The sequence below is a fragment of the Oxyura jamaicensis genome, chromosome 23 (genome assembly GCF_011077185.1).
Source record: "Oxyura jamaicensis isolate SHBP4307 breed ruddy duck chromosome 23, BPBGC_Ojam_1.0, whole genome shotgun sequence".
NCBI lineage: Eukaryota > Metazoa > Chordata > Aves > Anseriformes > Anatidae > Oxyura > Oxyura jamaicensis.
The window spans coordinates 990,018-1,017,932 of record NC_048915.1 but is presented as its reverse complement, the minus strand read 5'-3'; the positions used below and the strand labels follow the sequence as shown (position 1 = coordinate 1,017,932).

General features: G+C 47.9%; 1 protein-coding gene across 15 annotated transcripts in view; it reads left to right on the top strand.

Moving 5' to 3' along the window:
• HIVEP3 (HIVEP zinc finger 3) overlaps positions 1-27,213 on the top strand; it is a 249,858-nt gene extending 222,645 nt beyond the window's left edge. For 12 of the 15 annotated variants that reach the window (XM_035345429.1, XM_035345422.1, XM_035345424.1 and 9 more), the window contains 4 exons: positions 2,531-2,706; positions 10,369-10,467; positions 17,361-18,421; positions 20,972-27,213. In XM_035345429.1, the coding sequence (XP_035201320.1) occupies positions 2,531-2,706; positions 10,369-10,467; positions 17,361-18,421; positions 20,972-21,865 (2,230 nt within the window). In that variant the 3' untranslated portion in view covers positions 21,866-27,213. The other 3 variants (XR_004755872.1, XM_035345437.1, XM_035345438.1) reach the window with 3 other exon arrangements.
• The last annotated feature ends 702 nt before the right edge of the window (positions 27,214-27,915 follow it).

Below are 27,915 nucleotides of genomic sequence, written 5' to 3'. Positions count from 1 at the left end.
CCTAATTTCAGATTAAATCACGTGTCACTTTTTATCCAGGAAAAGCCGGCCCTGATAGCTTTAATGAGGCCGACAGAGGGACCGTGGGACACAAAGGACTTACTTAGAGGCTTCCATGTGAGAGTGTAATTAAGGGTAGTGCAAGTACAAGACTGATAAAGGAGCAATTTCATTTTTTAAATGGCAAGGTGATTACCAGCATAACGACAGAAAGAAAGGAGGGGCAGAAGGAAGCCTGACATATGAATTGGAACAGGAGAAGGGAGATCAGGATTCCTGAGTTCCTTTTGTTGCTATCCTGTTAAATCACTGACTGACTGAAGGAGGGACACTGGCCAGTCTAACCATTAATTACGGGTACCCTGGTACTGGTATCTGTAAGGTTAAATGGAGGTAGCTGGACATCCTGGGATGGAGGCTGGCAGTCAGCGTGTGCTCTTCACACACCAGCTCAGTCCCCTCTGGCCAAATAATGAGAGCCTTGCCATTTTTATTTATTTATTTATTTATTATTCGGGGGGGGGGGGGGGGGGGAGATGGCATTGCTGTGGCTTCAGTTACGGGAGATAGAGTGCACGGGAGCATCTGGGCTGCCAGATGACCCTGGTTATGGTCTGGAGAGCTTGTGACGCACAAGGACAGAAGCACAAGCTGTTCCCCCACATGCAGCTGTTGGCACCAAGACCTGGTTATGCTGGTGCTGCAGCCAGCATTCCAGGCTTGAATGGGGCTATCTATACACCCATTTTTCCCCTCCTCTCTAGCTTGTATCTGAACCTGCCTAGAAGATCTGCAACCTCATCACCTTCATGTGTGAGCAGCTCATCATCTTGTAAGCATCTGTTCACATCGCTCTGAAGCAGAGATGTGGCCATGACCCCATTTTGCAGATGGGAGTCTGAGTCAGAGAGACGAGGATCTGGCTGGAGAGAAAGCCCAGACCTTATATTTACCAGGTGGCACCCAGGAAAATTATTATGAATTTCACATGAAGAAGGTGCCCTGAACAGCCACGTGGAATTTAAATTACTTGTACGCTTCCTAAGTGAAGGAAAGGAAATGGAGCCAAGGCCACGTGCTTTCTGCCTTGGTAGGAGATGAAAGGGTTCAAACAGTTCGATTTCCCCACCTTTAAATCCACACTTCGGGTAACTGGGATGTGATTCTCTTGGATGTGTCCTGTGCAGACCATGTCACTATCATCATCTCAGTTCAGGGCCAGATTCATGATCTTTGTGTGTAGTTTACTCAATTTCATTATTATTATTATTATTTTACATTATAACTACATTTTTTATTTTTAAAGCATTTACTATGCCTTCCCATATTTAAGCACTCATGCTACACATAGTTTGTAATGCTGTTCCTATTCAGTTTATCTTCAGACTGGCTGCTGTTTTTCCCCATTCTGGTTTGGAATAGGGTTTATTGGGCAGATACTAGAGGGTGGCTGATGATGCTGTGCGTCTTCAGGTCCCCTATTAAGATGCTCTAGAAAGCCTTATTTTCAAGTGTGGATGTTCAGAGCTTTTGGAAGACTAGACATACTTCATACTGGATAGAAAAACAAGTTACAAGAAGTACCACACTTCAACAATTTGGCCTCTTTAAAAATCCAAGGGGGGCGATTTTGTGTTACCTTAGTCTTCTTTTGCTCAAGTACAGGAAATTACAGACTCCATTTGCTAAGCTGCAGGAGGCTAAATGATTTGTCTCACCTAAAAATATTTTTCAAACCTGCACCATGCAGCCGTCCCTATGTGCTGATGCATGGACAGAAAATAAATGAATATGTGATGTGAAGGAAGGATGACCAATCTTATTCTCTTGGGTGAACCTGTTATGATATTGTGCCAAAGAGCCTTGAGTTTACGCTCATTGCATTTAGTGTTAGCATAATCATTTTTTAAAAAGGATGTTTTCTTGTTTTGTGTCCTTCTGGGTGTTTCTTGCTCTGGCAGGAGGCTGCGCAGGGACCCCAGCTCGCAGCGCAGCATCGTGGTCCTTTCAGGTGGCTTTTGTGTTGCCCCAGTGGGTGCGGAAGGTCATGTCACAAGAGATTTATCCGGGATGTGTTTTCTCAGTACTTCACACAGTACAGTGACAGACTGTGCATACTTTAAAACGCAGCACAGGCTGCAAGACGATTCAAGCCACCGGACTGGACTGTGACATATATTGCTCAGACTGCTATGAGTGTCTCAGTTCGTGTTTGAGGATGGGGAAAATGAAGGACGTTTGGGTGACCCCGTGACATGACCTCAGACTTTGGGCTATTTGTCTGTACAGAGAGGCAGATGTAAGACATTGAAAAAATAAAATAAATAATAGAAAAGGAAGAAGGCCTCTGGGCAAAACTTTTCAAGATATTTTGAATTTAGCCTAATTATCCAGGGATAGCAAATGGTAAATGAGTCTGGTGGTGTCAATAACATGCTGAATGAATCCAGGAAAATTGTGTCTACTTTTGAGGTGGGAATCTTCTTTTTTTTTTTTTTTTTTTTTTTATCATGACACCTGTTGCTCATAGGTACAAATCAAACGAAGAGTATGTGTATGTGCGAGGCCGTGGAAGAGGGAAGTATGTTTGTGAGGAGTGTGGAATTCGCTGCAAGAAACCCAGCATGCTGAAGAAACACATTCGCACGCACACAGACGTCAGGCCATATGTCTGCAAGTACTGTAACTTTGCTTTTAAAACCAAAGGTAAGAGACAGTCAGCTCCTAGCTCCTCTGCTCAGTATATTGACTTACAGGCCTTCCTGGGGGCGCTTGCGAAGGGGAAGGGAAGGCCTTCCCAGGGTCTGGAAACCCCCCAGAGCCAGAGGGAGGGGGACGAGGGAGTCTTAAATGGGCTGAAATTTTCCGAAGAGGAGCAGCCCTGCCATAAGCTGATGTGCATCCTACCGAGCCATGGCACGGAGCACTGGCTGCCCCTGCCAGCCTGCAACGTGTCTGCTCCATCCTCTTGGTGTTTCTTAAAGGGAAAAATCCTGAAATACAGCTTCACTGCCAGGGGCTTGTGAGCAAAACCACCCCAGAATGAGAGCAGGGATCTCCTGGGTACCGGCAAACATCCCTGACCAAGCTCCTGCAGACAGTCTTTGGGTGGCTTTTTATGCTTGTGCTCTCAAGATCAGTATTTGCGCTGCACATTTTCATCCTTCGCAGTTGCATGTAGCTTCAACATTTTCTATTTCATATCAGTAGACTTTTTCCTCTAAAGATCTCCATCCCAGGACATCTAGTCATTAATGATCCACAACCTCACCACTGCCAGCTGTTCTTCACAAGCAACCTCTATCATTGCTTCAATCCAAAAGTGAACTTGTGCGAGTAGACTCTAGCAAGAACATTAAAAAACAAAAACAAAAACAAAAACAACAACAACAAAAAATTATATCTGTTCCAAGGGACTGTGGGTAAAGTTGTCAAGAGTGCCAGAAGTGCCCAGGTCCTTTGATTTCTCGTGAGTCTGGCACTGTGGGTTTCACAGTTCTCCTCTCCATCTTTGGCTGCATCAGGTCTCACAATAAAGATGCTGAGTTTGGTGTCTTAATTATAGTTTGACATACATATAAAAAGTCCATCATCTATAGCTCCATCATTGCAAATCTCAGAAAATAACACAGCCGGGAGAGATAATTTCTCAAGAATATTGTCATCCCCCCAAAACCACTGTTACCCAAGAAAGAGGCAGAGCATGGACGTGGGCGGAGGCACAGGGTGCTACGTGGACCACGGCACGCCTGCGTCTGCACCTCGGTGCTAGAAAAGTGCCCCTGAGGCTGGATGAATCAGGGTGGGCAGCACCCGGAGCTGACAGCATGTTGGTTGAGCTGGCGGGTCATTTCTGGGTAACAGCGTGTTGGTAATCAGCAAACGTTTGGGAGCATGGGGAAGTGATACTGTATGTGAGGTCAAATTCTCATCAGACACATGCAGCAGATCCAAGTGACAGTTCTTCTTCTCCCTCCTGGCCTGGAGCCGGACCTGATCCATTACTTTCTCTTTCCCTCTTGCTTCTGTTTGTTCCGAGGTTTTCCTTTGAGAGGTGAATCCATTCAGCCTCTTCCGTCACCTCACTTTGCTCTCCATCATGCTTCTGTTAGGCTTTTGTTCCGGATGCTGAGATCAAACCATCCTTCTCACCATCTCTCCGGCTGCTTTGCTCTCCATCTCTGCTCCCTTGAAGCGCACAAACTGTCAGTACCGACCGTGCTGACTGCACGCTGCAGATAGATGCTTGCCTCCAAAGGACTTCCCTTCTTCAGCTTTGCAGGAAACTTGTGGGGAAGGTAGCATGGAAATGCTTCCTTCCAAAAAAAAAAAAAATCACCAATCACTCTGGGATTTTAATGCAAAACTGTTTGCATATGGATGCATGAGGGGGCAGAACTTCCCTGGACTTCCCTGGATTAGCAATTGTAGGACAAATATTTGCATGATGGTAACTTGGAATTGCATGAAAAAGGCTCTCTGCTGGAGGGGGGGGGGGGAAGGGAGGTCACAGGCAGAGCCCTGGCTGTGTCCTGCAGGCATGCTTATACCCCACATAACTTTGCAGCACTTGGATAAAATCTGTTTGCTTCGCTGATGGAAGCACCTTTGAAACTATTGCTGGAAAGCAAGAAAAAAAAAAACAGCCTTGTATGCTGATAACATCGTCAGATAAAGCCCAGCTGCAGCACAATTGCAGTTGGTGATGGAGTCCGAAGCGGAGGTCCAGGAGGTTTGCAGAACTAGAGGTTTCACAGCTTATTTTGCAGATGTCTGGGAGAAGTTTGTTTGGGCCCTGAGTCATTCGGGTCCCCCTTCCTGGTGAGCAGTTTTGCAACCACAGCTAACTGCGGAATGGAGAAGCTGGAGCTCTTGCCACTGGACTGCACTTGCGAAAATATAAGCTGAGCTGGAGCTCTTTTAGAAATCAGCTTTCCAAGGTTAATTTTAGCCTTTAGCATAAACTCGAGGGGGATATCTATGGAGCTGTCTTCATTTTGGCTGTGGTAGATCTCTCCAGCATGATCTAATGCTCTAAACTCTCAAGTCGGCTGGAAGCAGTTTAATGTTTTTTTTCTTATTATTTTTAATGAGGATCTTTATCTGGTTACCCCTCTCCCCTCTGTATCTGTGTTCCAAAAGCAGGGAAAACTTTTGCAAAAGAAAGAGCTTTAAGTATTTTCCCCTTTTCACTAATTATGCTATTTGTATGCTTTTTGTGCATTTCTTTCATCGTAAGCAAAGCTGCTTCTTTGAATTAGAGAACTGCAAGGAATTTTTTGTTTGTTTGTTTGTTTGTTTGTTTTTAATTGTTATTATATTGAAGCCAATCTATGAGATGATTTTATTTATTTATTTATTTGTGTGTGAGATCACTTAGCTGATGAAAACAGCAGCCTTGGAAATTTGGTTGCTAAAGATTTATTTGATTTTACATTTCTGGACCAGATATAAACGTGCCTTTTACTGTGTTCTCCACCTCCACTGTAGCAACACTCTCCCCGAAGGTTTGTTACTACAGCCTCAAAGAGGTTGTTTAAAGAAGCTAAGCAGCTTTTTCATTGTTTTCTTACCAGGAAGGAAATGGAGAAGATGCAGTCTAACAGTTTTCCCCCTCAGGAAGGTCAGGGAAAGCTTTTTCCTTGACCTGCTTCCCAGAGGGGACGCAGGAGCCAAGATCCATCCCGCCCTGTGCCTCGTCTCCAGACCCCTTCTGCGCTCCTCCCCTGGGTGACCCGGGGATGGGGACAGTGCTGGCCCTTGAGTCCCTCCCTGCAGGCATTATCCTCCCAAACAGCTATTTTCTGCTCTTGTTCAGACTCACATCACGTCTGGATTGCTTGAGGTTTCTTAAAATTTCTGGAAAAAACGCATGAAGCAGCACGCTGTGTCCACGTGTCTGCCTTGCTCAGAGGTCAGAGGGACAGGGAGCTTCATATTAATTTAAGAGGTGCTTGTGTGAAGGACATCGGTGCCTGGTGGCTGAAGATACCCATTTGATAGGCTAGACCACTCACTGTTTCCAGACACCAGACTTCTCCATGTCCTCAGCCTTACTCTTCCTTTAATAAATTAGTTTGCAGTTCCTTAAATCAGCACATGGCAGGCACTGAGGTTATTGAACATGTTAATATATTAAATGCGTTACCCCCTCAGCCCTTAAAGGCAAGGTTATGGCTGCACAGTTTATTATTATTACTGCTCTAGCAGACTCAGCGCTCTGCTAAGCCTCCTCTGGAAACTGCAGAGCAGGTCCAACTGGCGGAAAGCTCCGCAAGAATTAACTGCTGTTATAGCAGGGCGGATTGATAAATGATTGCAAAAGTGTCCCCACACCCTGTGCGTGCTGGGACCCTTCCTGACCAGCTAGGGTGCGAGCATCCCGTGCTGGGAGTCCCCTCTGCTCCTAGGGATGCCACCCAGCTCCGAGGAGGGGATGAGGGAGGATTAGCTGCAGGAATTTGCTGCCTTACGCAGTGTGGCGTGAGACGTGTCGCTGGGAACAGAAAACGACCCAGTGGTCCAGACAGGAGGAGAAACGCAGTGAGCAAAAGGGCTCTTTAGCTTACCATGGAAATGAGGAAAAAGAAAAGAAAAAAAAAAAAAAAAAAAAGGAGGGCTGAAAGTCAGAGACTGGCAAATTCAAGTGAAATATTAGCTTTTTTTTTTTTTTTTTTTTTTTTTTTTTAAGTGCAGCTATTAAGCCTTAGCACAAGCCTCAATAGGAAACGTGCTAATTCTCTCTATTTTGAAAGCTGCAAATCCAGCCTGGGTACCTTTCTGGAAGATTAGTTTTAGGCTAACACAAGCTGATGGGCTTGATCCAGAAGATGGCTGATATTTTATAGCCTGTATCAATGCAGACAGGCAGGCTGGATGTTCAAATTCTCTCCTTTAATCTGCAAGTCAATACATACAAAATATAGTAACAGAATTTTTAAAAAATGAATTATTTTGCCCAATAAATTATCTAAATTAAAGCTTTCCTTCTTCAAGAGTCTCAGCAGGGGACATTATCTCCATTAAGAGACCTAAATCAAGACGTGTGCATTATTTAAGTCAGGCGTAACACCTAATTCAAGGGTTTATCTGGGACGGAGAGTATTGACCTATTGCTTATCCTCCATGTGTGAATGCATCTCACAGCAAAACAGGAGTCTGCTAGTGACAGAGTAGCTGTTCCTCTCCTTGCATACTACCTTAAAAGAAGGATATGAGAAAAGCTTAAGTCCTGGAAAGTAAAGAATACTTGTATCACAATGTCGCCTTGGATGCTGAGATCCTGCAGTTGGTTATTTCTGGGATTTTATTGTTGTTGTTAAATGATTCACATTTAATAGGACGAATAGGCCTTCCCTTGCCCAGGGACAGTTGCCTCGAGTGCAAGAAAATTAAAAACGAAGCGACACCGATAGCTTCTGGCAGAGCTTGTCAACCCGAACCTTTGCTTGGGGTGGAACTGAATCAAAGGCAGAGGTGGAAGGAAGAGATGGGCCCAGAGCTGCAGGCTGCTAAAGCAGCTGGCTGGGGCCCCCGTGTCTGCAGAGATCCCGCTGCAGCAAGAGAGGAGTGTTTGCTGTGGACAGCACTGATGCTAGGGCAGCGTCAGGGACAGTGTGTATCACCAGCCTCCGGACAGCTGCAGTGGCTTCTGTGTGCCTCTGAGGACCGGAGTCCTTCCCTTGTCACAGTTTTACTTCAAACGTTGCATTCACCAGCCCCCAGATAATTCATGCTATGCCCTCCTGGGTCAGCCGAAGCCAGATGCATGCAGCACAGTGGATTTATGAGCTCCTCTGGGGGACGTGGTAGCACCGAGATGCTTGGTGGACCTCCCCTCCCATGCTTCCCACCGTGGGGATCACAGCGGGATTCTTGGGGTGCCACAGAGCAGGGTTTAAATGGTTTCCCCAGCTCACATCTAACATTTGCTTGGGTTTATTTGCAGCGGGTACCATCAGCGGAGGAAATCCAGTTAGGGATTTTTCTGTGGGGACTGAGCAAAAATGGGGCATTTTTGGCAGCCGAGTTGTGAAGCGTTGTGATGGGCAGACAGCAGCAGTAGGGTTTGATTTCAGGAGACTGAGTCAGTTTGCCTTTTTGGTAGTTAGGTCCAAAATTAAATTCCACTTCCATGAAGTCAAAACCTGAACTCATTGGATGCTTTCTGGCATAATAGCATTTCATTTACAAAAAATGGTGATTCAGTGGAACCAGAGGTGTCCATGAGAACATGCTTTTGTCCAACTGGGTTTCTCTGGGTCTACACCAAAACTTCTGGTCCAAGTTGGAGACAGAGAGGTCTGATTTGGAGCAAGAACCTGAGCCAAGGTGGCCTCATCCTCATACCTAGGTGTCCTAACCACAGAGCTAAGGGTATGTTGGCATGAAGTTAAAAAATAATAAATCTCTCTTACTGGAGCTGTTATGCTGGATCTAAATTATTAAATATCCTTTGGAGCGAAAACTCCTATCCACATCCTAGATGGGTGCCAGGGATATATAGTCAGCTTTTGTCTCTCTTTCTTGGTCTTTCCTGTTGGAGCTATTCCATTTTGTACAAAATGGGCTAAATAAATAATTCATGGACTAAAGAGAGATGGACTTGGTAGCTAGATGGTTACGGCACTTTTCTGAGCTGTGAGGGCATCACGGGTAATTCTCTGCTCCGGTGAATAATTGCCTCTTTATTTATACTCACCGGACCAGCAGCAGAAGGGGGTGATAGAAGCTCTCTCTGCTCCCACCCAGCTCAGGGACTGGGGGACTCTGGATTGCAGGAGGCACCTGAGGGACCTCAGTCCTCAGCTGAGGGCTATAATAAAGTGTGAAAAATCTTTTTTTTTTTTTTTTTTTTAAATTCCTTTTTTATTTTTTCTTTTTTTTTTGAGAGCAAAACAAGCCTCGTGTTCAACACGACTTAGCTAACAGGAGGGCTGGTGCCACATGGCATTGCTGCAGTGAATTTGGAGCCCTCCGCCAGCTCCTGGGCTGTGCTGGGAAACCAAGCAGCCCTTGGGTGAACTTCAGCCAGGGCCCGGATGTCTTCTCATCATCAGCTCAGCCCATGGAGAGGCACAAGAAAGGGAAGGGAAAAACGGGACATTTTTCCTTTATTTCTCCTAACCTTTATTTTTTCTCCCCTTTCCACCTATCTGCATTTTCCCCCTCAACAAAGTTTCCCCTTTGCTCACTGTTTCCCTCATGGAGAAGTAGGGTTAATAACCGTCTAATTAACCTGCCTGCAATGTGGGAGTTAGAATTAGTGAGATGAGAGCCAGCCAGGCCCTGTGAGGCCGCTGTGCCCACAGGTTATCCCACCGCAGGGTCTCAGAGCAGCAGTGAACATCCCTGCGTCCCAGAACCCACCTTGCAGGGGCTGCTCTTCCCACCCTAGCCCGAGGAAGCCTCGTCAGCTTTCTGCAGGCTTTGTCATGATGCCAAAACCTGGTGTGCAGTACTCCAGGGGTACAAGGGCTCCTCCTGCTCCCTGGTGCTTCATTGCATGGCCAGCTCATCGGAACCATGCTGCTGGGGGGTGCGGGGGTGGGCGCACATCTGCATTGCTCCACTCCAGAGAGCTGCATGTGCACACAGTCCTAAGTACTAGCGTGGGTTAAAACATGAGTGTTTCCCAGTGAGAGAGATGCTGGTTCTTCAAGAGTGTCCCAAGTCTCTCAAAGCCACCACTGAAGCCAGCTGGGATGCAGACTGGGCTGCCCAGTCCCCTGCCAGCTCCTGGGGCTGCCCCAGCTGCCCACCATCCTCCCCAGCCCAACAAAGTGCTGCTCAGGGTGGAAAGTACATTCCCCAGACAGCTCCGCTAAATACTTTTATCTACAGTTGTATCCAGCTGTTCAGGCAGAGGTAGCCAAGGCCCACTTCATTATTTTTTTTTTCCTTTTCCTTTTTTCCCCCCACTGCTGGCATCTGGAGTACTCATTCCTGGAGGCGGGTGACCTCTGTGCTGGGATGAGGTGGGAGGTGTTGCCAGACTGCATTGAACTGGGAAGCATCTTTCTCTTTCCTACCATCTCTCCCTGCTGCACCATCACAGCTGAAGGCAATCCAGGACTTCTTTCCCTGCACGAGCCCCAGTGCGTAGCCAAGCTGGATTTTTAGGTTGCACAACAGCCTTGTACCCTGCCTGCACCTCCATTCCTCCACCCCAGTGCAGCAGCAAAGGAACGAAGGGAAGATCTAGCCTTGCACCATGGGGTACCTGCAATGGATAGTGGTCTGGGGAGAGTCAGAGGCCTCCTTCACCCGGTTCAGAGCCAAATTATTAATTTTCTACTGCTAAGCTTGCAAAATGCAATAATAATAATAAGCCATATTGACCAAAATATGTTTTCTGCTTCCTTTCAGGGAATCTGACTAAACATATGAAGTCAAAAGCCCATAGCAAAAAATGTCAGGAGATGGGCGTGTTGGTATCTTCACTGGTGGATCTGGAAGCCGAAGAAGGTAAAATTCTTTAACTTTATAAACTTGCTATTGCTTCTGAGAAAAGTCAGTATCTATTCAAGCAAAAGACGTGGGCTGGTTTTGTTCACCCAAGGCTCCTTCCAGCACCTAAGAGTGAATTTCTGCTTGCACCGGGTGGGTTGCAGAGCCATCCTGGGAGACTTCATCAAGAGATGGTCTGTGAGCCCATGTCTTCCTGCTGGGGTTTTATGCTTGTTTGTCTGAAGTATTTTGGCTGGCGGCAGACGGAACAGGCAGATAGGGAGCATCCTGCGTTTGGTCCAGTGCTGTATGTAGCATGTGGGCCATATACACTGCAATAAATAAGGGATCTGTGGCGTGAGAAGGTGCTCTTCGGTGTTCGGGCTATGTCTAGAGAGCATTTCAGTGCAGGAGCCTGATGGCTATGCTCCAGCAGGGCCTGAGTGTCTCGTGGTTGTAGAGGGAGTCCCAAAGCAGCAAAATGCAACCCCCAGGAAGCCTCGCATGGGGCTGTAACCTCCCCCTCTTCGCTGCTGCAAGCACAATCTTGTGGGTGAAGGACAAAAGGTCACTCCCGGCACCCCTGGTTAGGATCTGGAGCTGAAGTACTGAGCATGAGCAGATGTTCATGCTGCTGCCCTGATGTTCTTGCCAAGGAGATGCGCTCCCGTGACATGGAAGGAGCACCAGAGAAGGACATTTCCATGGAAATCATATTCTAGGGACCTGCCCTGAATGTCTAGGCTGATCATGGGAGACTCTGAATTACAAATGCAAACCCAGGAAGGCCTAAATTACTGGAGCAACCTGGGCTATGTCTTCAGGGACTGCCTGCTTCCTTCATCCCCCACTCTCCCAGGCCTGTTCTGTGTGTAGGATGAAGGTGAACCACTCAGGTCTGTAGTGACCTGGAAGGTTTCACAGCAAGGAAAGAGCCAGCAAAACCAAAATAACATGGTGCTTTGACATTTAATGGCATTATTCTGAGTGCTTTACAAGAAGATACATTTACCCTGACTCACCTGCTCATTTCTTTCATCTGCTTATGAGCAAACACAAAGTCTGTCCAAGGGTCTGTAAATTCAGGAGTCTGTCTGTGCTATGAGAAGTACACATGACTCTCTCATTTAGTAATTTCCGCCCTGGTTTATAGTTGTATCTGCAGCTGAATTTCCCTGAAGCCATCCCAAAAAGCAGACCTACTCCTGGGGAGGTTGGGCAGCATCAGGCAGGACTGCGGTGACCATGAGCACTTTGGCCTCCTGTCTCCATCAGAAATGTTGAGGGAAGGGTGAGGAAGATCTCCAAAGGAACGTGTGGAAGTCTCTTGTATACTTAGCTGTCTGAGCTAGAAAGAGAAATTTTACCCAAATTGTTGGAGGCTGTGGTCTGACAGCTGGGAAGGGTTAGGTTATGAGTCTTCAGGGACTAGTTAGATGTTTTTACGATTGTTATTCTGTTTCCTTTAGCAAGACCCCGGGTATTTGGGGCTGGAGCTGCAGTGCAGGATGACCAAGAAGAAGCCTTAGTGGTGGCGGACCTCAAGTCCTCGTGATATTTATCTTACCTGCATTTTCATTCAGCAGGTTGTTTGTGTTTATAGGACACACAGCACATACCGGCGATAGAGGGAGGAGAGGCGCTGGGGGCACAGGTCCATCTCTGTCACCGTGTTTACTCCTGGAAGCATTTAGTGCCGCAGAGCAGGGTGGTGTTTTCTGTTTGCATTGCGTTGCAGGCTGGGCATGACACCGTTGACCATTCCTGGCTGCCGCCCCAGAAATCCCAGTATGAAAGCCGCTCTTGTGGCTGCATTTAGCGTTGTTCTTCCCCATTTCCCATTTCACTCCCCTGTCTCACCCCAAATCATTTCAATTCCCCGGTCCCTGGGATTCATTCTGCCACAGCCCGCAAGGGTTTGTTGACAATGGGTTAACGCGAGCTTCATAAAACACACGGCGCCACGGTTATTTTTATAAAGTGAACATCAGCTGAGCAAGTTCTGGAGACGGTGCTGTGAGCCAGGGAATGTTAACTCGGCAGGAACAACAAACAGCGCTTATCACCCCGGTCCCCTGCTGAGGTCAAGTCCATCAGAGGCTTTACTGGGATAGGGGCCGGTTCCTGGGCTATGGGCACTGTCACATGCTTCCTGCTTTATAGGTAATTAAAAATCATTAAGTGAGTTTCTATACAAGCCCATGGTGGGAATGGGGTTTGCCTGTGCGCTGTGTCCTCAGGGTATAGCCGCGCTGGCTAATTAAACGCTCCTGGGGACATCCGCGGGCACTGGCATGCCGCTGCCCTGGCTTAAACTGCAGGAGCGGTCCTGAGCGGGAGGCTGGATGTGGCCCTCCTGTGCTGGAGGTGAAGCTGTGGGGTGGTCGGTGCCAGCTGGCTGTGGAGCTCGTGCCACCATCCTGGGACAGACGTGGTCTGAAGGCCGATGACGGTCCTTGGCCTGAGCAGACCATGGCTCAGCTTGCTAGCAGTGGGGCTGGAGGAGATGCCCGAGGAGGTTAGCCAACCCCATGACCTCGTGGTGCAGCAGCACCAAGCCCTGTCAGGCTTGGGCTCAGGCTCAGGCCAGCTGTAGTCACCTGGGCACACAGGGGGCAAGGACATGGGAGAAATAAAGAGCGCTGCCACGCTTCCACTGCTGTTACTGGACGACTGTGCTTGTTTTCACAGGGACACATGCATCTACTTCGCTGCTGGGTTAATCTCTTAAAACCATCCCATTTCACTGAGCCTGCTTTTCTGTGTACCCGGTGGTGTGCTCGAGTTGTCATGTTGGGGAAACTTTTGCAGGTTGCAAAATGCGCTGAGCTCCACAGCGGTGGGGAAGGAGGATGGACCAAGGGTGCCAGTACCCCAAGGCTGAGGTTCCTCTCTGCCTCAAGGGATTGTTCTCTCCCTTTTAAGTTTATTGGACCTCTTGGCTTTTTTCTAGCTCTTCATAGCAACCTTTTGGCCGGGCAGAGACATGCTCTACTTGGCTGGGACCTTTCCACAGGAGGGCATGGCCAAAAGAACCTGGGCAGGGATTTTGCAGTTGCTGCCCCAAGGGAGAAGTGCTGGCATGGCAGCAGAGAGAGGCTGCTCCGTGGGGGATTGCTGGAGGACTCCTTCAGTCCAGGAACAGACTTAAATGATTGACTAGCTCACGGCCTCCAAAAATCTCTCCCTGCTGTTATACCACCTACAGGTGATGCAGCTGCAGATTAAAGGCAGATAGAGAAAAAGGAAAGCGGCTCCTGAAATGTTGGTTATGTGACGCTGAAAAAGCAAGTATTATTTTAAACCTGTCCATTATAGTCAATTAGAACTAATGAATCAATTAATGGAGTGTCACTTTTGAAAACCTGCAGATCAGGAGCCCTATTTACGTTACACATAATTGCAGGCTTCTGAGGACAGAACTGCAAGGGCCCACTTAGCGGGTCGGGGGATGCTTCCATTCATCGTTTCGTTCAGTCGTGCCTCCCAGGCTCACACATGGTTAACAGCAGTGCGTGGAGCGGTGCGAAAGCCAGTCCAGGCTGTGAGCCAACAGGAGCTTGTGAGAACAGAGGGCTGGCAGGTGAGGAGGATGAGCTGGTCCCAGCCTTTGGCCTCGCTGAGAGGGGAGGACTGAAGGAACAGCCCAGGCACGGTCGGCTGTGTGGCTGCGGGTCGGCTGGGAGAGCTCTCAGCAGAAATGTTGGGACCGTCAGCTGGGGGACTTCTGTTTGGCGGTCGTTAAATCAGTGCTCGCTAATTGTGGCTGAGCACGTGGGTGTTGGACACTTGCTAAGCCCACCGAGGGAAGGTCCTGCGGAGGCTGCAGAGGGACGGGAGCCCACGAGCTTTCGGAGAGGACTCCTCTCGCCGTGTTGCTGTTGGCTGTGCAGCAGCTTGCTGGAATGTGTTGCGCTGTCTGGACTGTATTGCATTATGCAAGCAACCCATGTAATTTTAGAATTACGAAAAATATACAGTCCCCATTTCCTCCCATTGATGAAGACCATTTGTGTTTGTGTAAAGGGGACAGTCTGCCAGGAAGGAATGCAGAAAGGTGGAATCGGGAAGGCACGGTGTCAGAGGAGCATTTCCTTTCCCTCCTTCTATCTTCTTTTTCACCTGGTTAAAGCTAACACTGGACTTCTGCTGAAATTTCACATATTCTGCCTCGTGAGTCAGGAGGCCTGTTGCTCATAAATGTCAAGTAAATACTAAATAAAACAGCCAACTGGAAGGTCGGAAGATGGTATATGGTACTGTAATAGTTGGGGGTACGTGGATGGATGAGAAAAGAACACAGAAATGGTGCATGAGAAATCAGAGACCGCAGCTGTGTCACGCATCCCCTGCTCTCAGTGTAGTGGGTTGGAAATAGCCTCCCCTGTGTAAACGCACACTATCGTCTCTCTTCCTCCTGAAGAGGCTCAGAACAGAGCCCAGCGATGAGCAGTTTAATTAAAAAAGCAAAGCAAAAAAAAAAAGGCTATTTTCATGTGCGGGAATAGTGCTGCACTCTCCTTCGGGGGCAGGCAGGGAGGGAGCAGCAGTTCCTAAAGCTCCCTGGATTATTTTAAACTCGAGCTGTATTTCACTTGATTGTTTTGATTTCTATTTAAGGGGCAGGGGAAAGAAGGGGGTGTTACTATAAAAGGAGATTGGAGCATAATTCTTCACTGTTGCACTGGTTTTGCTTGGTGTGACTGTACCAGTTTGGTGGAATACCACAAGGATAACACAAACGTAATGAGATGGCGTGCAGAGCCCTCAAAGGCATTGATGGGGCAGATTTTTCCCTCCCTCCCTCTGTCCCCTCCCCCCCACCCCCAGTCTTCTCCTGCCATGCCCTTCCTCTCCCCATCAGATCAGCAAAATGCTTCTGTGCTGCAAGGAGCCACGGCTGCCAGTTCAGGCCTGAGCTCTCTGCCCACACGGAGCATGTTAGGAGGCCAAAGCAAAGTCCCTTTGGGATGTCCCGGGACTCACCGAGCCCTTCCCCTCTGTGGGAAATGCAAACAACGTCCCAGTGCGCAACCGGCTTCACGTTTCCCTCACTCTGTCCTTCTGACCTTGCTGCCTGTCCTGGCCAGAGCCTGTCTGTACTGCGACTGGGGCCAAAAAAAAGGAGACCACACAGGAGAAGGCTGTCCGGGCCTGACACCACGCAGCAGGGGCTGAGGCCGGAGCTGTCTGTCCATCCCTACGCCCACAGATGTCAGCCCCCCAAGCCAGGGGCAGGGACTAGCTCGTAGCTCTGGTGGTGAGATACATTCCCTTTCCAGGCAAGAAATGTGCGCAGTTCACCCCAGAGCCGGGAGAATGAGTCTTTTGGAATAATATTTGTTCTGAAGTCAGTTCCTTTGGGAGTTTGCAAATAACCCGCTGCTGGATCCTGGGTCCAGCAAACACCATCATTATACAAGCATTGCACAATGCAAGCCAGCCTCTTGGTGGAGAGCTGCTAAATACATGCCTTGTTCCACTAGGGTCTGAGGGTTGCCAAATACTTCGTGAGCATTTACAGGTAAGGCCCCGTTATTCAAAGTAAACTGAATTAGGCTTTTATCCACAGATCACGGGGGCTTCTCCCTGTGTGGCCACGTTGCCTTCTGAAAGCCACCCTGCCTGCTGCAAGCAGGTGTGGTCCAGCCTCTGCGCTAACTCCGCTGAGTTTCCCTTCTGGCTCGTCCTGCTGATGGCAGCCCTACATGGAAAGCTGTGTCAGTGTCCATCGGAGGAGGAGCAGCGTCCTAGGATGAACTGACGGGGAGGAGAAGCCAGCAGTGCTGCAGTGAGCTGCCTGGCTCCGTGCAGGTGTCAAAGCAGCAGCTAGGCTCTCCCCTTGCAAAGCAGGGAGCAAGCGTGTCCCATCAGCGCTGCACCTTGGTGCTCGGCTCATGCAGGGTTCGAGAAATTGGTATTTTCTTAGCCCCTCCAGAGCAGTGGGAAAAAGCCTCCTGGCAGCACAATTTTGTTGAGCTACAGTGACATCCAGTGGCTGTTCCCGACGGACCTCTTCAGGCTGAGCTTTCATTTTTCTAGCTTCCACTGCACATCTGGCACGGGAAAATGCAGGTTTTCTCTGCGCAGAGCAGAGGGGGAGCCAGCAGCGATCTGCTTGCAAGCTTGGTGCTCATCTCAGAAAGCTTCTGCTGGCTCTTCAAGTAGAAGAGAGATACTGTATTTTATATATACAGGCAGATAGGTTTCAAATTCTTCGGAATTTGCTTTCTGTATACTCCGCCCTGTTTACAGACTCTTATTAACAAAGCATCATGATGTGAGGCTTTCCACAGACATGTCTGCATCATAACTGGGAAAAAACCACAGAGGTTCCTTCAGCGCTGTTGTTTGCATTTTTAATAGAAACCTGTCTTGCTAATCTTTAAATGTCATGTTTTCTAGACAGGACAAGGCCCAACACATGGAAGATGGGAGCTGTCATCCCAGCAGCCCTCCTGTGCTTTAGCAGCTGTAGACATTTTGTGGGCACCATTACAACAAATAGCTGTAAAACGAATATCAAAGGATGATAGTGCTGCTGTTCTCCTAATCTAGCCAGAGCTTTTTTTTCATTCCTGGAGAAAGGCAGCCAGGCTGTGTGATGGTGCACGGCAGAAGCAGGGGCGCATGGCAGAGCAGTGGCTGGAGCCGAAATCTGGGCAGAGGAGGTGGTCCCAGTGGTGAGATTCACTGAGCTCAAAGCAGTGAAGGCACTGGGACCATCGGGAGCAGAACTGGAACAGAGGGCAAGGCTGCAGGCTTCAAAGTGTGAGATGGCTAGATCTAGGAAATAACTGGCTCCTCCCTGCTCTTGTCCATTAGAACTTTTGAGCAGATTTAGCACAAAACCAGCCTGTGTCCGTTTGTGTGTCTTACGCTCTCTGTTTTGTGTCTGCCTATCCCTGCAGGAACCAGTGAAGACCTATTCCAGGACTCTGAGGGGCGGGAGGGATCTGAGCCTATCGAGGAACATCAGTTTTCAGACCTAGAGGAATCTGACGATGATGATGACAATGAAGAAGATGAAGATGAGGAGGAAGAGGAGAGCCAAGATGAGCCACCTTTAAAGTTGCCAGAAGGCAAACATACCGGCCCACCAATGCACTCTTTAGGTGGCTCTCCATCTTCTCAAGAGGAAGGCACTGAAACAGCGTTGTCCTTAGCCCAAGAAACTGTTTCCAGCAGCCAAAAAGTAGGTGAAGGCCAGCAGGCCTCTTCCTCTGGGCTGGAAACCAAGTGGTCAGCAGACAGCAGTGACATTGCTGTGTGCCACAGCTTCTTGAGTCTCCACAGACCAGCTTTGACTTCCACCGAACAATTGGCTTCTGCTGAAAGGGAGTCTGTCACAAGGCCGCAGATGTCCTTAGCTATGGACCTGTCAACCTCAAAAGACACCTCCCCGAGAAAAAGGTGGTCTCCGAGCCAGGACTCTGGCAGGGGTGGTGGCAGCGGCAGACCAATGCTAGCCAGAAAGCACCTGTTAACCAAAAATGAAACTTCACCGAAACGGTTCTCACCAACAGGAGAACTGTCTTCTCTAAGGTGCCTGTCTCCGGGGAGAGGGTTGTCTCCTTGCCAGCGCGTCTCTCCCAGGAGGGAGGCATCTCCCCTGAGATGTGTGTCACCAAGACTTGAGCTGTCACCCAGCAGGCATCTTTCCCCCAGAAGAGAGTTGTCCCCAAGAACATACCTTCCACCAGAAGGGGATGTCTCCCCGGTGAGGCACTCGTCTCCGAGCAGAGAGATGTCATCAGTCAGATATTTATCGCTGAAGAAAAGCGTGCCCCCAGGCTGTTCAGAGTCACCTAGGTACCCATCCCCTGGGAAAGAGGACTTGCCTGGTACGAGCAAATTAGCAGCAGATGACAAAGTTCAAAGCTCATATCAAGCCCAGCATGGAATATTATCTTCAATGCCTCTACCTCACAGGTTCTTTGGCAAAAACGTACAGCTCTATGAGTCCAAGCTGGTAAGTTCAAGCCCCTCTTGCCCTCTAATATGTTCTCTGGTATTTTTTTATGGAACCTTGCAATGCAGAAGTGCATAGTGTCTGTAACTGTGACTGATGTCGCAGGTAACCCAGGGAAGAGTGACAGCGGACCACAATGTGTTCTGCACCTGCTGGTCTGGTCCCCTTAGAAGGGACAAATAAAGTTGTCCCTTCTCCAAGGGGCTATTTACTCTCCCTGAACCAAGCTGGTCTTGCTTTTCCTCCCAAAGCAAGCAGTAATATAATGTCTGAAATCGTCACAAAGAGACTTCTTCCCTGGGAATTTCAGACCTATTTCTTAGATTTCAGTTGGGTGAAGCTCTACCCACTTTTCCGTGGTCAGTGACCTGAACCAGGTTTGGGCTAGCCAAGGGTCTTACGCCCTGTTGCTGACTCCTGGGCTATGTGGATGTGTGGCCCCCTCTGTTAGATTAACTGCTGAGAAATGTTTGTTTGGACATCTCTGATTTCATCTCACTTCTCTCTTCAGCACAGAGAGGTGCTTCCCACTGGGTCCAGAAAATTATTTAATCTCTCTGCTGGACATATCAAATCCTATGGGTAAAGGAAAATTACATGTTCCTCCCACTGCTACAGGCAAATTAGACGTCGGGTTTGGTGGAACGTTAAGAGATCTCCCATTTCTGCTGATGTGCCTGGCTCTCCTGTAATTTATCCTGATGAACATGAGATCCAGTTGCTGGAGTCGCTCTGCTGTGAAAGTGGTGTGAGGAGACACTCGAGCCCTTAGGGCCTGCCCTGGGAAGAGAGAGGCCTTTATCCAGCCCTCGGAGGACCGGTCGCGGCAGATGCTGACCCAGGTCTTCCCCAGAAAAGCCACGCTGCCCAGTGTGCGTTTCTCCCGTGTCTTCGACAGCGTTCCCTCTTTTGGTGCTACCTTCCTTCTGCTTTCCACTATGAGCGTTTGCCTTACCTTCCCAGAGGCCATCAGATATTTTAGGCCAAAGCTTTTGCTTACTTTAATGCTGTTTCTCTTCCCTTTCGATTAACTTCCTGGGGTGAATCTCAGGGCTGTGGAAACCCCAGCCCTTCAGCTATAAACCATCTCTGTCAGGAAAACTGCCCACCGCTGCTGGTCGTAGCAAATCCTCTAAGCTGTGGGAGACAGCAGTACCTGCCCCTGCTTAGCTGCCCCTTCCCACCTTGTGACTTACGCTCTCACCCACATACATCTCCTCCATTGCCCTGCTCCTCTTACACACCCAAACTCACCTCTGTTGCTTCTTTCCATAGCAACTAGAAAGACATGAATGGGAAACTTCCCTCTCATTGCTGAGATGGACAGCTAGGCTTTCATTGCAAAATTACATTCCTGGTAAGGCCACACGAGGCGGAAAGATCAGAGCTGGATTTGTTGGATACCCACATGGAGCTCAGTGTCCTTTATGGTAATGGTGTCCATCACTTGGACACTTAAAGATGAACTGAGCTTAGCTCAAGTCTTTTGTCCAGGTCTGTGCATCAGGTCTCACCATGGCCATGTCTTTTCCCACTGACTCCTGCTGCAGGTAGCCTCTCCTCCTGACGGCTGTGTCACCAGTGAGAGGATTTGTTTGGGGTTTCCCAGCACTCTTACAGTGATTCTGCCAAGACCGTGTGGATAAGTGACGTTTAGGAAGCATTTGATTTTGTAACTGCTGGCCAAGTAATCGCTATCTTCTGTGGCTCTTGCTTTCTCTCTCCATCTCTCTTTTGCTGCCTTCCTCTGCCACCTCTTCATAGAGATCCAGCTCGCAGGGTCTGGCAGTTCTCCACAGTTCCACAGATTTGCCCCCCAGTGAATCCTCAGATCATATAGCCCCATCTTAATGGACAGTTTATTTCAGTTTCTGTTGCTTCCTCTTCTTGGGAGTCCTGTTTAGGGGTTTAGTTATAAGCTCATCACTAATTAATCCATTTCTGTTTAGCCACATATCTCTCCATGATGTACGTTAGGAAACTATGTGAAGCACCGGGAGAGAAAGAGGAAAAGGTAAATTGGTAGGGTCTTAACCCTTCATTTCTACAGACCACACCATGAGGGTGGTGGTGGGGACCACACTGTTGGGTGTGCTTTTTGTTCATGCTCTCTCCCTCGGTCCAAAGCATCCTTGCAATTAGCAGCTGTAAGGATGTAACGTTGCTTTAGTAAAATGCAATAAAAACTATTAATATTGTTCTGGGTGCTGAGAAAATCCATGTACCAAAAGGGATCCGAGGATGCTGGGAATGCTGGCATCCTCTGCCGGGGTTTCAGAGGCCACTCTGATAAAGAGCCAAGCCTGAACCAAAGCCCTGGGGCTGTGCCCTAACAGACTGTGTGCATTCGTGTACCCAGAAGGCAAATGCCGTGGGCTCTTTTGCTCCTTAAGGGTTTGGAGTCCCAAGCCTCCCTTGGTTGATTGATCTCCCTCCAAATTAAAATTAAATGTTAACCGAATCGATCCTTATAATGAGCATTAATGATGCTAGTGCTGTAACGCGTGCATGGCGCTGATTTGGCTGTTTCTTCTTCCCTGTCTGGTGCAGAAGATAGAACCGAGAAGCCCAACATGCTCACCTGGCATCACGCAGCCCGTCTGCTCCAGACCCTTGCAGGCACCTCATGAAATACACGTCCACGCTCCCAGCCGAGGGGAAGAGAATGTCTTCAGCCACCTCCCATTGCATTCACAGCAGCTCGCGAGGACCCCGTACCCCATGATTCCCATTGGGGGCATCCAGATGGTCCAGGCAAGGCCAAGCACCCATCCCAGCTTGGTGCCCAGCTCAGTCGTGTCCTTGCAAGGGGGATACTTTGCCTCTGGTGGCAGTGGCTTCGCGGAATTCAGCCCGGCTCCCGAGAGGGACGAGGAACCGCAGGTCCCACGGGAGCCTTCGTCGGCATCTGTCTCCCCGGTTGCAAAAGTTTCTAAATACACGCTGTCCCCAGAGCCCACAAGCAGCAGTTACCTGGAAGAGAAAACGAGGACTAGTGAGCTTCAGCAAAAGACAGACCAGGAGGAATACAGGGTAAAAGCGTTCGCCGAGTCCAGCCACGCCGAGCAGGCGGGCTGCTCGGCATCCCCAGCCAGCCCCAGCACAAACAACGAGCACTCTCCAAAGCCTTCGACGAGCGGGGACGACCCCTTGAAAAATCCGGGCGAGAAGCAATGTGGCAGCTCAAGCACTTCTTTGGAATCATCCTGCACTTTCATCTCAGATCTCCCCGCCCAGCCGCTGGACCGGAGCAGCAGCACCGGCTGCCTCTCAGAGCCCTCCGCCAGCCACCCGCACGCCCACCCGCTGTCCGGCCGGAGGAGAAACCTCTCCGGAGAGTCCAGCCGCCCAGGGGGAACCTCCAGGAAGAGCAGTCCACACCTAGAGCACGCAGATTTAGGTCAAACTCAAAAAAAGGTGGATGAAAACACGGGAAGTACTTAAGCCTCCACCATCTGTTCCACCTTTAGGCTTCCTATGTAAAATCAACAGACATTTTCAACACTATTTCCTTTAGTATAATCATCGCTGTAAGAAGCACTCTAGTGAATGACCAAACCCATGGAAGATTCCTGGTTTTCTTTGTCCCAGTCTGGTATTATCTCCACATGTATGCAGTTACTTGTGCCTTTTTCTATACCTTTTGTTGCTTGAAATGTACAAAAATGTTTGAGGCTGTGAATATTTTTTTAGAGTTTTTTGGAAAGGGGTTTGTTAGACCTTGTCTTTTTTGCCATTTAGGTGTGCGTTATTATGGGCCTGAGAGATGCAGAAAGGAAAGGGTTAAGCATTTTAAGAGGAAGAAGATGCACTGAAAACAAAAACAAAAACAAAAAAAAACTTTTTTATATTGATTAAATGATTAAAAAGAAAACCAAACCCTTGCTCCTGTGTACAGAAGTTTATGATTCGTATTTATTACATGCTTTATTTAATTCTCGCAAAGTGCTTGTTTTTTTTTCTCGCATCCCTCTGATCGCCTATGGTTGTGCTTTAAACACTTGAGACTGCTTTACATTTGAAAAACGTGTTTACCCTGAACTTGTAAATGAAACTAGCACTTCCTCGAGGAGGGGGAGGTTTGTTCCCCGTGAGAGAAATTTTCGCTCAAAAATAAAAAATAGTCGTGAGCATCTCTCCCTCCTGCAGAACCCATCAAAGCACTTTTTAAAAAAGGGACACACACATAAAAAAAAAAAAAAAGAAAAAAAAAAAAAACAAAGAAGAAAATAAGTTCTTCTTCAAAGATTTTACTGCAAGAACGTAGGAATGTATCGAATGTAACCCCGGTGCCAGGACTGGCCTCCCGCTTGCTTTAATCCTGCCATCCCGCACCCGGCATCGCCCGGCTTAGTCCTGCGTGTGCCTGAGAGCTCTGTTCTGGGCTCTGGAAGCCCTCTGTAAACGCCCAGCCTGGCTTTAAGGGTGGCAGTAAATGCTCAGCCTTGTGACCATTTTTCCTCCGTAGTTTTTAAGTTGTGGACGAGCTCCCTCCATCCCATCCCCGCGCAGCCCGTGCTGGTTTTGCTTCGCTGAGCTTTAGGGATGCCGGCGGACTTTGTGCTCTGCTCCGTAACTCCTGACTGACTGTGCGATTTTATTTGTATTTATTTATTTAAACAGAACATCACAGATGTAGCCCTTATTGCGCAGATGAGCCCTTTTTTGGTATGTTGGAAGAAAAAGTTACAACGCTGAGCGGTTAATGTTTGCAGTCGGCTTGTTCGGCATGCACGGTAACTTTTTCCAGAGCAAATTTTTCACTCTGACCATCCGCGGCGGAGCAATGGCCTCTACTGCCAATAGATGCGATACCAAATACAGAGAGACCCGATGGAGCCATTCCTCTCCGTCACGTCAACATGCTTTTTAAAATACAAATCTTCGATACATGTTTGCCCTAGCAGACAGCAGGCTCTTTACTACTTCAGAGGGTTTTCTGGTCTATGTAATGGAATCTGTACAAACCTTTTATTTTATTTTATTTTAACAAAAGGAAAAAAAAAAAGAGAGAGAGAGAGAAGATGATAAAAATATTTAACCAGTGGACCAGTTCTTTCTTCTTTCAGAACTGTTCCAGGTTATCGGGTACGTAATACACTTTTTTAAAAAAATAAAAAAAAATAAAATTAAAAAAAAAAATCAAAGAAAACCCTGAATGAGAACATATTTCCTTGCCAGACTTGATGAGCTATGAACTGTTCCCGTTTCATGGGCAAATACTATAGTTTTTTTAATAATCTGTGATTTTAATTTTTATTTTTTTGCTTTTCTTGTAAAGGGAATTAAGTACAAAAGAAGATATCATGGAAATAACATTAAGGCTGTGACACTGACCAAAACAATGTCCAGAACCCATTTCTACCTTAATTAGCACTTTTATTAAGTTTCCCTTTTTCCCATCCACCCCTCTCTGGCCCCCAGCCTGGAAGCTGGTCCTGCTTTCGAAGCCAGCCAGATCCCAGGGCAGAAGCCAAGGGCTGTGACTTCAATTCAGCCCAGCATCTCTGCTCAGAGAAACTCCTAAGCACCAGCTTAAATCCTCCTTGTTTTAATGGCATTTGAGTGTGTGCTTAGTACCGAGATGCCTTGGAGCGGGCTGCTCAGCCCTGGTCGCGGTGAGCAGCCCTGGTTACCATCTACCCCTCCAAGTCCAGCGCCAGGTTTGAATCTCCTGGCTTCTGCCACTTTTTTCCCCCCTTGCCCTTGTCACACTCTTAACATTATTCCAAGGTAGCTTTTTGTATTTAATTTTTTAAAAATATATATACATATATATATATATAGAAACTGTACATAAAGAAAAACAATGCAGCAGTTGTGCACTCAGCATCCTGTTTTCATTAGGTGCATTTGATACGAGCTTTGGGCTAGATCAAATTTGCTCAGTTTCTTTCTATAACTGTATTGTAATCCTTGACCTGTTGATCCTTGGCACAGGTAGGTTTTTTTGTGTGTTTCCTTAATTTTTTTTCCCCCTCCATTATTTCTGAACAGAGGGGAAAAAAAAAAAAAAAAAAAGTCTACCAAAACCCAGAAACCACTCAGTCCATTGCTTTCTTTTTGTGCTTTTATTGTTATTTTATTTTTTATGATTTTTTAAAGCTTTTCCACACGCTCAAGATGAGTGGAAGCGTTCTGCAGCTCAGCTGCAGGCCATCGCAGCTGGCATTGCACAGGGCGCAACTGCCCGGCTGCCTTTGCCTACAGCTGAAAAGAGGGGAGAGGAGGGAAGGGGCCGTGCAGAGATGCTCCCTGGATCATGCCCCACTCAGATCCTGCACCCACCGATGGCAGCCACAGAGCGGGTGCATGGGGGGACAGCTGAAAACTCAGGAGCAAGGTGAAAAAAAGCCACGCTGAGTCTCAACCTGGTTCAGCTTCCCAGCGCAGCAGCTGCAGACACGGCGGGGAGGCTCTGGCTGGGATGAAATGGTGCTTCATGCGATACCTAACGGGCGCAATATGGCCTATTATAGGCAAAATGAATCATAATATATATATATATTGATATTTAAGGGCTAATTATCCCGCTGACAGCTCAGAGCTCCGCAGGAAGGGCGTCCTCCTCTGCACCGGCACCAGCATCTCCGTCTGCGGGCAGGGCGGGCGTCCCTGGGGGCTGCTCCATCCCTGCCGTGCCATCACAGTGTGACCTTGAGCAATTTGGGGATCCCCTCAGCCTCGTACTCTGCCAAGGAGAGCGGCGGTGTGGCTCCGCTTGCTTTCATCGAGTTGCACCTTATTTGTGGTGGGGCTGAAGACCCAGCTATCCCTGGTGGCTGCATTTCCTACCCGGAGCACCCGCCGGCTCCTCACTTGGTGAAACCTTTTTGCAAGTCACAGCTTTTAATATCATTCTGTGTGTCCGGTCTGTCTGCAAAATAGGGATGATAAATTTGGGTTTCCTTTCCGCAAGGGCTGCAGGGATGGCTAAGTTTATAGCTGCACAGGCACTTTGCAGAGGCAGGCAGCAGTATTGTTTTTAAGAGAATGTATTAATCATGCAAATAGGCAAATTAAAAACCAAAGGCCGATCTTTACTTTTCATCAGCGGGTGGAAATAACATCTCCTGCTTTCCTTCTGGCAGAGCTTCTTAATTTACAGTCAGTGAAGGCACCTGGCCACTGGCTGCTCCTCCGTGTCCGGTGGGTCAGCCAAAGCCCTGCTCCGATATTCCCATCCCTGGCAAGCTGCTTGTGGAGTGCCCATGAATGCAAGTACTCAATGGCAAACGGATGCTCTGGCATCCAAAAAATCATTTTGCAAGGAGAACTTGGCCTGTGCACTTGTATGTGAGCTTCTGTGTTTCAGGAGTTTCAATAATGTCATTTTTCTTAAACATAAATTTAGCTTCTTCTGTCAAGGTTAAAGAGTGATTTGCAGGACAGAGCAGACCACAGGAGGAGAGGGGGGCAGCTGGCTGCCTGAATGCCCCCGAACCTTGAAGTAGGTCTCTGTCACCTCTAATTAGTCACAGGTTGTTGGCTGGATACCCAGGACCTGCAGCAGGAAACTCTTAGAAGTCATGATGAAGTAGCTCTGACTTTATAGCTCATGACTGGGAAATGTATTCCGTCACCTGCTCCTAAGGGGGGACATTTCCCACCCGGGGGTCTGTGTGGTCTCACTCCTCGATGGGGCTGGCTGAGAAACCCACCCGCCTGTCCCCACCAGTGCGCTCACTTGACCCCATTGAAGCCATGGAGTGGGACAAATCTGGGTGCCTGACCCCTCCTTGCAGTCAAGTAAAGCACCCAAGCATCCCTCGAGTTGTTGCCCATCAGCTCCACCGGAGCCACTTCAGGCCCACCTGGACACCTCCCATCACGTCTCCTTAACCTCCACAAAAAATCTGCAAATCAGTTGGGTTTCCCTTAAACCAGCTTTCACTTTTGCCGGGTTTTTGTTTCAAATCCACAAAAATAGCATTTGAACGAGCAATATACTTGGTCACACTGAAATCATTAAAATTATTCCAGTTTCCATGCAAAATCCTAGACAATTTGATCTAGCCCTTTTCTGGTGTTTTTGCAACAGTTTTTCATTTGCTTACTTGGTTTCATCACGTGTTTTTCTTTTTTTTTTTTTTTTTTCTTCCCAGTATTTCCATCTATTGCACAGTATTTACAAATAAAACCATATTGTAAATTATTTACACAAAAAAAAGTAAAAAGAAAAAAAAATCAGTCCTGGTGGCATAAAACCAATCTGTTTTCATTACTGAGATATGATGGCACTTACGATCACTTTAGTAAATGTAATGTAAAAAATAATAATAATAATAATGTGTACGCAAATTTAATATACATGGTCTCATGTAAGATAAATATTTGCCTTTTTTTCTAAAAGGTGTATGTATTCTGTAAGTGGAATAGTCTGTAGAAAGTTTCTATATGTTCTTAAAATGGCAATACATTCCAAAAAAAAGGTACTGTAAATATGTACAGCGTACAATGTAATTTGGTAGTTTTGCCTGTAATTTTATTTTAACTCCAGTTTCTACCCTTGCATCTTGCAATGTCTGTATGGTTATATCAGTGAAAAAAAAAAAAAAAAAGAAAACAACAACAAAAAAAAACAGGTAAAAGCACAGTCTGATGTAAAAAAAAAAAATCAAAAAAATTAAAAAAAACAAAAAAAAAAAAAAAAGAAAAATACTCAGTATTTGATGTTTGTGACCCTTATTGTAAATGACATCTGTACTGTGAATGAGAAGTTTTTACAAGTATAATATTGCCTTTACTACAGCTCAGATTGTCTGCTCAGTCTGAGCATATTTTTAAAAAAATAGCATGTTGGAATAAATTTTAAAATCCCAACATATTACTACTTGCATGACTGGCAGTCTTTAATTTCCATTTTATTTAACCCAGCCGGAGACCCAGGCTGTAAAACGACAGAGGCAAATTCAGATAACCCCCTGCTAAGCTCCAGGTCCCGCACCCCAGCGCTCCCCCTGCAGCACCCCAGCTGCCCCACCAGCAGGGCCATAAACGTGTTTTTTAGTATCCCCTCCTTGCGGTGCAGGGCAGTGAAGCAGAGTGACGCAGAGGATGCTCTGCAGAGGCCGGACCCAGCTCAGTGCACAGATGGGCGGCAGCAGCACTGGGTTGGATTTCTTTTTTTAAGCAGTGTCCCCCAAACCTGGGCTGCTGCGCAGCATCCGTGCCTCAGCTCCCCACGCCGTCCTCTCTCCCTGGCTGTGCCTGTCCTTCTGGAGGCGATTTGCCCCACTGTGTCCTGCCCGTGGCAAACCCACGGAGGGCCTGATCCAGCTGCCCCGGCCCAGCGGGGCTGAGCCCCAGCCCCAGCTCCCAGCCAGGGAGACGCGGGGAGCCTTTGCAAGCCCCAGTGGTGCTCCGGGCTCTGTCCCACCAGGCTCTTGGGGTATGTACAAAATAAAAAGCAGGGTGTTTGGGAGCAGGGAGGGAACCTGCTCCTTTCTTCCTCCCCTTGGCTGCAGGGAGCAGCTCAGGGGCTGGCAGTACCC